The 13,367-nt window shown below is 31.2% G+C and overlaps 1 protein-coding gene across 1 annotated transcript in view; it reads right to left on the bottom strand.

The window, feature by feature from the left end:
* The window catches only part of LOC106466593 (cell division control protein 45 homolog), a gene marked incomplete at its 3' end in the record, with an annotated part of 20,277 nt that overhangs the window by 4,237 nt on the left and 2,673 nt on the right, over window positions 1-13,367 (bottom strand). Inside the window, exons 2-15 of the mRNA XM_013926887.2 lie at window positions 12,207-12,266; window positions 11,380-11,472; window positions 10,758-10,852; window positions 9,438-9,537; window positions 8,252-8,355; window positions 7,723-7,771; window positions 5,244-5,305; window positions 4,390-4,500; window positions 3,642-3,701; window positions 2,327-2,458; window positions 1,717-1,815; window positions 1,210-1,315; window positions 694-749; window positions 207-345 (exon numbers count right to left, since the gene is read on the bottom strand). Of these exons, the coding sequence (XP_013782341.1) occupies window positions 207-345; window positions 694-749; window positions 1,210-1,315; window positions 1,717-1,815; window positions 2,327-2,458; window positions 3,642-3,701; window positions 4,390-4,500; window positions 5,244-5,305; window positions 7,723-7,771; window positions 8,252-8,355; window positions 9,438-9,537; window positions 10,758-10,852; window positions 11,380-11,472; window positions 12,207-12,266 (1,266 nt within the window). The remainder of the gene's footprint in view (window positions 1-206; window positions 346-693; window positions 750-1,209; window positions 1,316-1,716; window positions 1,816-2,326; window positions 2,459-3,641; window positions 3,702-4,389; window positions 4,501-5,243; window positions 5,306-7,722; window positions 7,772-8,251; window positions 8,356-9,437; window positions 9,538-10,757; window positions 10,853-11,379; window positions 11,473-12,206; window positions 12,267-13,367) is intronic.

The following is a 13,367-nucleotide window of genomic DNA, read 5'->3' on the forward strand; positions in this document are numbered from 1 at the left end:
ACAATTAAAAACATTTTATTTAGGCCTATCTATGGCCTTCAAAAAGTTGACGACGACTACATGTTTTGACATTACAACATGTAGAGTCGTCAACTTTTTAAAGGCCATAGATAGGCCTAAATAAAATGTTTTTAATTGTGTACCAGTTTAACGTTGCATATTAATTATGATTTTAGTAGAAGTAAATGTTTCATACGTGTACCCACCTCTTGAACAACTGCATAGAGAAAGGGTCCTGCTGAAATTACATGATTCATGTGAAGGAACGACTGAACTTGTGCAAAGATGGCCACTAGCATTGATTTAACTTTCTCGATACCCTTTTGCAACATGTTGATGTTACTCCTAAAAACAAAACATAACACAAAACTCTCAGAAAGAGGGATAAGTGTTTTAATATATCATTATATAAGGTCTACAAGTTTTTTTCTTTCTTGACATATTGAACTAAATCAAGCCGACAATTATAAATGAAAAAAAAACAACTTACAAAAAAAATATTATTCAATCAAATGATGGGTTTTTTTATCTGAAAGCCCATTCTTTATTGTCAGTTCAGAAAGACGTGAACAAGAACTCAGATTCACATATTGTTTCTGAACTTCAAATAAAATCCTTTTATGGTCACATTACACTTTTATGTCAGTTTATTTTAAGCTCTTGATGTCATTATTGTTTATATAAAGAACTCACCAAGAGAGGGCGTTCAAAGCATCTAAGAACTTGTCAGCAGGTGTTTTTTCTTTATCCTAATTAAAAAAAAAAGACTCTTTAAATCACCCTGACTCTAATCTTAAAGTTTAAAATCTAGCAAACTTACAATCTCTAACTAACATTTTTTTTCTATGCCTAATAAAACAAGCTTGTATAAAAAAATAAGCTTCACCTAAGGTGTATTCAGTTGTGTTTTATAATTATTTTAAAAATTTGGAAAATGGCAAAAACAAAATGCAAGTGATTTTTTTTTGTACCCAGCTTTAAAATAATTATAGCTTCTGTGTGTTTGTTATTAAACACAATACTCTATCTGTGCTGTGCCCATCCCAATTTTTAGCATTATAAGTTCTCAGAGTTACTGCTTATCCACCTGGAGGGGCAGAGAAAGAGGCGTAGTTATAGCACTTCTCCTCAGCCAGTCCAAACTTGTTAGTCTATTTTGCACACTTTTATATGGTAACTAAACCATATTTCAATATTTTAAGAACTTACTATTGCTTCTAGAAGAGCCCCAACAGCAAACACAACATCTGTGGCACAGTATTTATGCTGAAAGCCATAATGAGAGATGAAAGAACCATAGACAATTTTCTCAAGCCTGTTTAAAATATATGAGAAAAAAAAAAAAACTTGTAAGGAAAATTCAGCCGATATAATAATCACCATTTTAAACTAACAACGAAATTCTAAACCTACGGTATCCAAAGAACCTAATACATACGTAAAACTACTGCTTAAAACAATGTGATCATAATAAAATTACAACTGAAAATAAATAAAACTTCTCAAAAGCTAATGTGCATACATAACGAGGTTTATACTCTGTACATTCCATGCTTTTGTGAGGATAAAGAACCCTAAATACGCTTCAATTCATTTGCGAAATATTACTAAATTAATAAACTAGAAATATGAAGCAAGAATGTAAGATAAAAATATAAATTCTTCACTCTTGATAATCAAAATTTAAAAAACATTTTCAGTTATTTTTTCACCTACCCATATTTCTCCGACATATCTTCTATCCACACCTTGACATTAGTTCGAAGCTGCATATCCATGGCTGAAAATTTCTGTTTACATTGTACAATAGGAAGACTGAAATAAAAATCAACAATATTTAGTCATGTTGTCAAATAATTATATTTAATAGATATATCGTATATATATGAAACTGCATTTTTAGGACTATAAATCCATCGTTTCTATACACAAAACCGGAAACTACAATTGAAGATAACACAAGCTTTTCTTCTATTTCAGTTTTACACTATGTTTACAATACAAAATGTATATAATAACTTTTTGCATCTTTGAAATCGGGGGGGGAAACCATTCTGAAGTAATTAATTATAATGTTAAGTTATATAGTTTGTCGAAATCTTGCTTCTTGTTATAAACTGACGTAAAAAATTTAATTTCAAATATTACTGATATAAAATAGTTCCAGTAGATGACTGCTACCATACCACACACAAATAATTCACAGATGGGTAATGGTGTATGATTGTGTTCCACAATCTGAAAACACAAATCTTTTATATTTCAACAGTTTCAAAGTTCTGGTCACTCTTACTATATCATGTTTTTATATCAAACAGACTCTTACCCTAATTCAGCTAAAAATTCGTGAAGTTTTTTCTGTCCCTTTAATGTCCATAGCTTGAACTTGCAAGCAGTGTAAGTAGTGTTACGCAAACTTTCAATGAGAGACCAGTGACGATACAGAGCTAACTGAAGTCTGATTGTAGTTGAGGAATTGTATTTTGTCAGCTCATATCATGAGTAAAATCTTATTAGATCCTTTCAAGGTCTAATCTTTCACCTCTTAAATTCTACAAAAAATATGATATGCAGTTTGAACTGTTGTTACTTCAAATTTCTTTGGTCTTAGGAACTTTGACAAATGAATCGAAGAAATAGGTCAGAATTGCATTATCAAGATGAAAATAAATTTTATCTTAATGATACGATTGACAAATAAAGGAGTTTAAGTATTTCTTTCTAATTATGTGACAACGTGAAATCTCCAGTTAATTTCTACAAAAAAAAAAATCAATTAAAAAACTTTAATGAAGAACTTAATTAATTTGAAATAACCCAGAACTGGGTCAAAGTATCACAGAAATATAAGACTTTAGTTTAATACGTAAAAGATTAGTTTATCTGTCACACAAAAAAAGGTATTGAACAAATGTTACAGTTAAAAAATATGTACTTATTATTGCTCATTAATTAACCTCTGTTAAGATTTTGATTATAAACATGTTAAAACCGAGATATTTGGTAAAAAAAAATCTAAATAAAGACAAAAACTCAAAAATATATAAATAAAATAGACTAGATTGTGACCTTAAATTATCATCATATGTTTTAAATAATTATTGGTTCTAATATATTTCATAAAATTCCTATTTACAAATTATAAATAGAATAAATGTTATTTTAGACTGAAACATTATAGGATAATTTTTATGGCTATTAAAACAAAACAGTAAATGAATAAAGGAATTACACACACAAATGAATTGTAATTAAGTTATACAAAATTTTCAAAATCAGATCCAAAGGATAATAAGTATATTACATAATAATCTTAATATAAACAACAATTTTTTGTTAAAATAATGTGTTATAAAATCAAAAAATAAGGAAAACAAGATTTTTTTAAATTCCTCCATTAGTAACTTATAGAAAAAAGCAGTTATATTTTAATCTTCGTAATCAAGATTTTTATGTACCCAAAGAATGTTTTCTCGACAGTTTTGCGACCAGAGATGATGAAAAACAATTAAAATACAAAAGATGAATGGTTTCTGTTTTAAACTGTAAAGAAAACACGACTGCCGAGTTTAACTAAAAAACACAGAACATTGTAAGATGTTAAAGGTGGATTAATGTACACTAATGAGTAAAAAGGATACTCTTTGTCAAACGATATTTTCATACAGTTTACTGAGACGATTGCCTCTTCACTTTCATTACTGGAATGAAAAAAAAATATTAAGATGTTACTCAAAATTCTTAAAAGAAATTAACAACATTTAAGAAAAGAAATACACATATTTCAAACACCATTAATTTACAGTCAATTGAAGGTAATTTCTTTTAAAAAGTTTACAATCTGTATCTTCATTAAACCAAAAGCATGCCAAATCAAGACAACAGTTATCAACTGTTTATATATATACACACACGTCCATAGCTTGAAGAATAAGTACTCCGATTGAAGTTCTAAATGATATTTAAAAACTTGATTAAAAAATATAAAATATTTGAATTAATTTCATTTCCAGTACATAAGCACAAGGTTTAATTATCAAAATAAGTCTTCAGCCAAATCATAAAAAAAAAGCTAAAATTAGGCCTATTTAGGGCTTAAATTCTTAATAAAACAGAACTGGGTTGGCAGTGGGAGGTAATAAATAGTATATTAATTAGCACACACAAATTTCTTATTCAGTTGTCACATTTTTGCAATGGACCCTAGTTGATGACATAATGCAATCTGGCCAAAAACTGCATTCTACAAGCAAACCTTGTATTCAGTCTATTCACGTCATTATTTATGAAGAAAAATATTTATAAGGAATTAATAACACAAAGACATACTTTGGTAATCCTAATAATGCAGTAGAAATGGTACACTGGTATAGCATAGACGACATATACCTGTGATTATGACGAGAAACGTGACCTTGCAAGCTACCCGCTTCAAGTACATACTTATTTTGCTCTATTTTATTGTTTTGCAGTTGATCCGTTAAGCCTACTATTCCCCACCTAGAGAAAGAAAAGATCTTTTAGTAGACTTGGTATTTAGTAAACTAATTAAATTAAATGATTTAAAGTATAACTTCAGTTTTAGTACAATTCAACACACAGAAATGCTTATCGTACATGGATGTTTTTTCTAGAGTTCATTGATTTTTACTTTTCTACAGTTTGTCCATAATCTAAATATTTAGTATTCTTCTCTAACAAGCCATCTGACACACTCTGCTAATTTTCATTCGTGTAAATTTTTTCACAGCAAAATCTAATTTGTAATTAGAGAAACTAAGAGAACTTACAACCAGCAAACAGTAATCGCTACACATGCTACTTCATGCATATGGTTTGAAACATCTATACAACCAGCAAACAGAAATCGCTACATGCTACTTCATGCATATGGTTAGAAACATCTGCTGGTTGTATAGATGTTTCTAACCATATGCATGAAGTAGCATGTAACGATTACTGTTTGCTGGTTGTATAAACGTAATCACTACATGCTACTTCATGCATATGGTTAGAAACATCTATACAACCAGCAAACAGTAATCACTACACACTACTTCATGCATATGGTTAGAAACATCTATACAACCAGCAAACAGTAATCGTTTTAGAAACATCTATACAACCAGCAAACAGTAATTGCTACATGCTACTTCATGCATATGGTTAGAAACTTATAAAATATGTGCTGATGGGAATTTGTTTAAACTGAAACCTGTACACAGCAGCAAAAACCAACTTACCATAACAATTCATTGGTATCTCGAGACAGTTTCCAGGCCAGCTCATACATCAACAATGCTGTCTGACAACAGGAAAAAAAAAAAAAGAATAAAAAATTAATTAAAAATACCAGCTATAACATTCATTGTATTGTTATCAATACTGCAGTCTGTTAATCTAAACCCTACATTACACCTTCATCCTATATTATGTTGTGTTAGTGAATTTTTCTGCAAATATCTCACGCACTTTTGGAGCTAGCATAACCAGTCTTGGCACGCAGACTCGGGATTGCCCAGGGGGGTGTGCTTATCTAATGGTATAGAAGGGGGGTGTCTAAAATTTGCCTGAATGGTCACCCAAACATGATGGGGTTCTAGGAGTAGGTTTTTCTGGGTCACCAAACCTGAACACGGTGTCGGATTTTGTGTTCCTGGACAGCCCCTCAATTTCAAACTCTGTCCATACCCCACTCAAAAACTAGCATAATGTGGAACATTCGCTCAAGTACCCCAGGTGAGTGTTAAAACGGGGTTTGTTTTCTAGTACAAATCCCCCCCCCCCCGGGGTAGCCACAGAAGTAACTGGGGATAGTAGAGGAGATTGACCAGTGCACTGGGGCCTCAGTGGATGATGAGGAGACCTTTGAGCCTCCACAGTGAAACACAATTCTAGTCTACCTGACAAGTCTTAAAAAACCTTTTACGTGTTTGAAACGTGTGAAAAATGTATGATTATCTATATAAAGCGTTCTAGTGAAGTACACAAGAACTGAATAATTATGTACACAAGTATTCTAACGAAATACGTTTTGGATTACTTTCCTACATGTGCCCTCGAAGCTAAAGTTAACACACTGCTTTATTTTTTACTGTTATTTAAATATCACTAACGCAGTAACCTTTTACAGACATTTTTTTTTTTCATGTATTTTTATAAGTAACTACCATTTCGGTAATTCTTTAATCAAAGCATGTTATGTTTTGAAATTAGCAGTAATGTACTTAGACAATATTCCACACAAAAAATTGTCAGCATTACAGACTTTTAGGTTTTTTGACATACATGTATTGCATAAATAAAACCATTTAATGCAGTACCCCTCAGTGTAAGCGAACAGAATTATATTCTGATTTCAACCGCCCCCCTCCAAAAAAAAACAAACAGCTTTTCATTTCTAAATGTATTTTAAATAATGTAGAAAAAAATAAACTGTAGTAGCAATTAAATATAGTGGCATCATTGTCACTCTCAGAATGTCCTTTGCCAATGTTTCTGGTGAAAAGTTCTTAAAAAAAAGGAATTATTTACACTGTACAGAAGATGATTGCTCGTTGTTAAGCGCAAAACTATACAATGGGTCATCTGTGCTGTGCCCACCATGAGTATCAAAACTAGGTTTTTAGCAGCGTGAGCCTGAAGGCTTATTGCTGCACCACTAGGGGGGCCAAAAAGATTAAATAAGCTACCGACAACCAATTTATACTTATTCCACAGGTCATTAAAGAAACTTAATAAAACAGGAATACTAATTCTTGAACCAGTTTATACTTATTCCATAGTGCATTATAGAAACTTAATACAACAGGAACACTAATTCTTGAACCAATTTATATTTATTCCACAGGGCATTAAAGAAACTTAATACAACAGGAATACTAATTCTTGAACCAGTTTATACTTATTCCATAGTGCATTTTAGAAACTTAATAAAACAGGAATACTAATTCTTGAACCAGTTTATACTTATTCCACAGTGCATTAAAGAAACTTAATACAACAGGAATACTAATTCTTGAACCAGTTTATACTTATTCCACAGGGCATTAAAGAAACTTAATACAACAGGATCACTAATTCTTGAACCAGTTTATACTTCACTAAATGAACTATGCAGAGTACAATAAAATACAAGTTAGTCAAAACTATAAAACTTGTGTTACTCTCTCTCTCTCACCAGAATTCAACAGGATCCATATTCCAATCCTTACAATTGGCAAACTAACTATACAGGCACTTAAGTTTCATTAGTGGAAGTCTTTCTGATAAAAATTGCACAATGGCAAGTATATTTTTTTCATTAATTTAAGCTTTTAAAATAAATTTCAATGAAATATGAATAAAAAACACAATTCCAGCATATCTGTAGTTTCTTTAACACCTGACCATGTGAAATGAAGAGATCTCCAATTTCTGGTACAACCAAACCAAAAGTCAGTAGATACAAAGTAAGAATATTCGGGTTATATCATCACGATACACGCATTCATTTAAATTTATCTTTGTGATCAATATACAATACACTCTATTAACAATATCATTTCTCAGTAAACATTGGCAAGTGTACTTTTATGCCTAAACATTGTGGAGTTTACAGTGTTGTAACACCTTTGTTACATACGTTTTATGTGTTTTATATGTATTTTAATACGTGGTGAAAGATTCGTTCTTAAATACTAAAAGCTAATATTATTAAAATTGAAAATAAAATAAACTTACAGCTTGTCCGAAGAAGCTAAACTGGGTGTAATCGAACATTATCTTGTGTCTGAAAATGACCAACAATAAAATAAAAATGTAATATAACAAACAGTAATCAATTTTCACAGATGTAAATATCTGTATCTTTCACATATTTTTTTTTTGGGGGGGGGATGTTGTGGTACAGAGTTCTCAAACAACTTTGAAACATGAAAATTCTATTTCAGTTTATTTATAAAATGAATTTGGAGAGTTGATTTATTCTACACCAGTTTAATTACAAAACTCAGTATTGATTTAACCGAATGTGCACAGGTTACAGTATGAATTTAAGGCTAATTTACAATGAAAATTTAGTATGTTTTAAGTATTAGTGAGAAATACATAGTTGATTAAAAATAACACAACTCAGTTCAGCGTGAATGATATAGCCCTGTAATTTTTTCTTTTGACATTCCTATTCTGGCCTGGATAATGATTCCGTCATAATACCATAACACTCGTTGCTCAACTTTACTTTCAGTTCAGTAAAGTAATAAATACTAACCTTTTTTCTTCCCACAGTCTCCTCTCTCTACGCTTTTCTAAGATCTGCTCGGTGATTCGTGGACGATGTTCTCCAGTTTCATCCTCCGATAACTCTTCTTCAGACTGTATACATACATAAAATAATTGCTTTGTGACTATGTGTACCTTAATACTACTTTCATTTCCGCAACTAAGTACCAAGATTTTAAATTAATTCTTGTTTTATGAGGGGAGTCTAATAAACTCGCCTCCCACGGACTAAACCTGGAGAATGAGCTATAGACTATAAAAGCTGAAAAAAAAACTTAAGACATTTGTGAATTTAGAATATACATTTAATTTTGAAAAATGTAATAAAGGAAGTAAATACAACCAAATTTTGTGATATTCTCCTATTTTTACAACCTGACCATAGATGTGAAGTAACAAAATTGTTTGTTTTATGCTAATTACCTTGAAGTTAGAGTAACGTAGCACTGAAGTCAAACTAGTTAAGCAGAACTTCCTAAGTCTAATCAAAGAAAGGCAAGCTCAAAAAAATATTTTTCTTTCTAAGCCCTTGTCAAACCCACGAGTGATTGTGGGACTTAATTAGAAGAACCTAAGATAAGAATAAATGTGGCAAATTTAGATATTTTTGTAAAATGCAAAGTTCTCAAGTTAGAACCAACAACCTAGAATGAGTTAAGGTTTATTACAAGTTTATCTATAAATCGAACAAGATAAATCTTACGCCATAGTGCTTGGAATTTCACAGAAAACCTCGAAGTATCTGTAACTTTGGAAAACATGAAAACGACTCAGATGTGAGGAATCAAGCACTGTTGAGTAACCACAGAAAAAGAGTTGACGCACTGACCGAAATAATTGTTTCTATTTGAGTCTGAAAGACCCGTGTTTTTTCTCTAATATCAAAACTTTCTTTTGCTATACATTTTTAGGCAAAGAATATCATATTATACACTGCAAGTGTTTTGTTATGATGCTCTAGAATTTTTTCTTACTATAGAAGTAATGCTAACTGAGCCTATAATATCTATGAGCTGATTTTCCTCCCAATGAAAGAGAAATTAAAACAGTAAAACCCTATAATGAGAAAAAATACTGTCTGGAAAGACTGTTTTGTCTATCTTACAACCAGATTCTATACTGTTAGCATCAAACTTTTAATTCAATCGAAAAAATTCTTCAGAGAACGGTCTTACCTCATCATCTCTAAAAAGATCTTCAAATGCAGGTACTTCTTCATCACCTGGCTTCATCAGGAGTTTCACCTGTTCTTCATTATAGATAAGACCCCCCCCCCTCTATACCATTAGATAAGCACACCCTCTGGGCAATCTCGAGTCTGCGTGCCAAGACTGGTTTTGCTAACTCCAAAAGTGCGTGAGATACTTGCAGACAAATTCACTAACACAACATAATATAGGATGAAGGTGTAATGTAGGGTTTAGATTAACAGACTGCAGTATGCATAATTTTCTGATTTCATGTTTATTAGCTGCTTCATAGTCTTTATTTTTTCTTCACGTAGCTTCATTACATATTGAAGTATCATTTCATAATTCTTAGCCACCGACCCATTGATGTGTACAATAACGAGGAAAAATATCATAGTAGCATTTTGTGAGGCATTCACTGACACCAGTCACTGCTACAAGATAAAGTGTAAAATAATAAAATTTTGTGAAGTACAGAAGATTTTTCAGTTCAATAAAAGCTCATAAAATACATTTGATCTTTTTTTTTTTAAATTTGAAATCTGATGTGTCAAGTTAGTTTTCTACGTTTTACAGTAAGTCACACTACCAAACATAAAAATAAAGTCTACAATTATCAGTCCAGATTGGAGGAATTGATCAAAACTGGGACGATCCCCCTTAATGAATATGTTCACTACACAATGTTCATATACTTATTACAAATTTTCAAAGTTTAAAATGCAAATTTGTAAAGAAAAGTTTTAATTCCTCCTTTAACAAAATACAAAGTTTTTCTATGTAGAAATATGTATACAAAATTTAATATAATTTATTACATTTAATGATAAGTTGTGTGCAGAAAAAAAAAGAGAGACCACGTTTATTAAATAATGTATACAGAGATGCATGTCAACATCATAATTAACCTTTCTACAAATTTTGTAACACTCAAGTTAGAAAATTATAGGTTGATAACAGCATTTTAGAACTTAAGATAATAACAAAGATAATTTGTTTGTTTTGGATTTTCATGCAAAGCTACACGAGGGCTATTTGTGCTAGTCGTCCCTAATTTAGTAGTGTAAGAGGAAAGGCAGCTAGTCATCACCAACCACCGCCAACTCTTTTACCAACGAATAGTGGGATTGACCGTCACTTTATAACACCCACATGGCTGAAAGGGTGAGCATGTTTGGTGGGATGGGGATTCGCCCCGCGACCCGCAGATTGAGAGTCGAGCTCCCTAACCACCTGGCCATGCCGGGTCAACAAAAATAAATAAATCAGTTTAATGTAAGTAATTAGAGTGATTTAATAGATAACCTGTCGGCTATAAAGAAAACAGTTTCTTCTTTAGGTTGAAGGAACTCTACCACGTCAATGGTCGCTCCACAGTTTATCATCACCACATACTTCACCTATAGAAAAAAAATATTATATACTGAAAGTGAATTGCACTACAAATTCATATTTTAAAAAATCTTTGTAGCTTACAATCATTTATACTCCAAACTACATTAATCTCGGTTTTTAAGCATCAAGTTAAATAAATATCATTGCTACTCTCAACTGTAACACAACATCTGGTTTTATCAGTCAGAAAACAGCTCTCAAGACTTCTCTGTGGATTGCCAAACAATTGTTTTTTTATTGTACGGTGTAAGAATTATTCATTTCGAGTAATTTGTTTTTCAATCATTTATTAATACTTCTGAATGGATGTGAGATAGTAAAATTTTCTCACCTTACATTTATATGGAAAAATATTCAAGATTTAATATATCACAAGTTGTTTTTCTGGTACAAAGCTACACTATGAGTTATCTACACTTTGTCTCTACCAAGGAGAAATTAAATCCCAGATTTTAGTGTTGCAAGTCTGTAAACTTATCAATAACCCACCAGGGGATGTACAATATCATGAAAATAACCGATAAATATTTACCTGATCTCCATGTTCTCGGAAAGCTTCTTGTAAATCACTTTTTCCTGCCACTGGTACCAATGTATAAAGAACATTGTCACACTGCAGTAGAGACTAAAAAAATAATCAAATACACTTGTCAATATTTTTAGTATTTGAAGATAATAACTTATTTTCTTAAAGACGTCAAGTTATTTTTGGTTGAGGGAAAATAATTTTGGGACAATAGAATGTTATCTCACGATTAATGTTTAAGTTACCAACTTATATAACAGCACAGGAGCTCTCTGCTTCTTATTTGTTCAGAAAACTCAAATTCCACGATATATTCCAAATGATTCGAGGTTGTCACTAAAAGTCAATTTGAAAGATTAGAATTTTTTACAGCACCTTACAAGAGCTTGTGAGAAATGAATTGATGACTTCCTGAAAAATAAAGGATGTATTTTGGGAAAGAAGGGGAAGGGGTGTTGTAAGGGCATTTTTGAAGGCCTACATGTTATTTATCAAAAAAATGCTACTAAAATTAAAAAGCAAAAGCTAGTTCTTACAATACAGTAATTTATAAACCCCAACCTTCAAAATTACATAAACTCTGAAATATCCTCATATTTCAGCCAAACAGCAAGCTTTATTTTTAAGTTATTAATTAGAAATGCTAAATATAACACTAATGGTTACTGTCGAAACGAAACTAAAACAACCCAATTAAACCTCAGAATTATGATATAGTCTTCAAAAAATTTAACTTACCCTGTCTGTCTAATCACATGTCGGAAAAACAAAAGCAACATTTAAATATCTTTGATTTGAAGCGTAAGAGCATTAGTGTATTTTACGTCACTTACCTGTAATATTTTGCATGCGCACAAAGCATCAATATCAAATCCAACAAGCAATAGCACCCTCTGTACAAAGGAAAGAAAAAAAAATACATAAAGCAATTAGACTTGTGGAGATAAATCACATTAAAAATCTTTAAGTTTTATTTTTCATTTTTGAGCAAGTGTACTTTTCACGCCGAAAACAAGCCTGTTGGTTAATGACAAATTGCTGCATGATGTCCTGAATGGAATACAATGTACGAGAAAAATAAGATCTAAATAATACTGTACCGACTATATAATAAAACTAAAGAAAAATTGGTGAGCTGTGGATTAAAAACTAAGGAAATAAAAATATTGTTAAAAGAAATATAAAAATACAGTTAGTATGAATAATCGTTTCAAAAAAACATTAAACAAAATAACTCAAACAATTTTTAAAAACATTAAAAGAAATGGAAAAAAATGATATTTTATAACTTATAAAAAGCCGAACAGTTTGTTAACACCCAAAGGACTTGTACAATCTAATTATAAAAATTGTATCTTTTTCAATTTCAATTCTTTGACTGGCATTTGAGGGGGTATGTATTAGGGGGATAACTTTAAAATGCTCAATGGGATGACCAGCTTTGTTGAAGTGTATATGCAGTGTATAGGGCCTACAACTTATCAGTAAATATATAGAGAGAAAAACAAATGAGCTGAAAGACCATAAATTAAGATTGTTTTTTTTTAGATCAACTTTGAAACATCCACACTGTCAGACACATTTTACATGAAGTCTGAGAAACATAAAAGTACAGTATAAAAGGCTATTACAATTATTGGTTACTTTCCATCATTCAGATTGGTAACTGTGTCATTAATAGTTCTTGAAACATCCACACTGTCAGACACATTTTGCATGAAGTCTGAGAAACATAAAAAGTACAGTATAAAAGGCTATTACAATTATTGGTTACTTTCCATCATTCAGATTGGTAACTATGTCATTAATAGCTCTTGAAACATCCACACTGTCAGACACATTTTGCATGAAGTCTGAGAAACATAAAAAGTACAGTATAAAAGGCTATTACAATTATTGGTTACTTTCCATCATTCAGATTGGTAACTGTGCCATTAATAGCTCTTGAAACATCCACACTGTCAGACACATTTTGCATGAAGTCTGAGAAACAT

The sequence above is a fragment of the Limulus polyphemus genome, unplaced genomic scaffold (genome assembly GCF_000517525.1).
Source record: "Limulus polyphemus unplaced genomic scaffold, Limulus_polyphemus-2.1.2 Scaffold2314, whole genome shotgun sequence".
Taxonomy (NCBI): domain Eukaryota; kingdom Metazoa; phylum Arthropoda; class Merostomata; order Xiphosura; family Limulidae; genus Limulus; species Limulus polyphemus.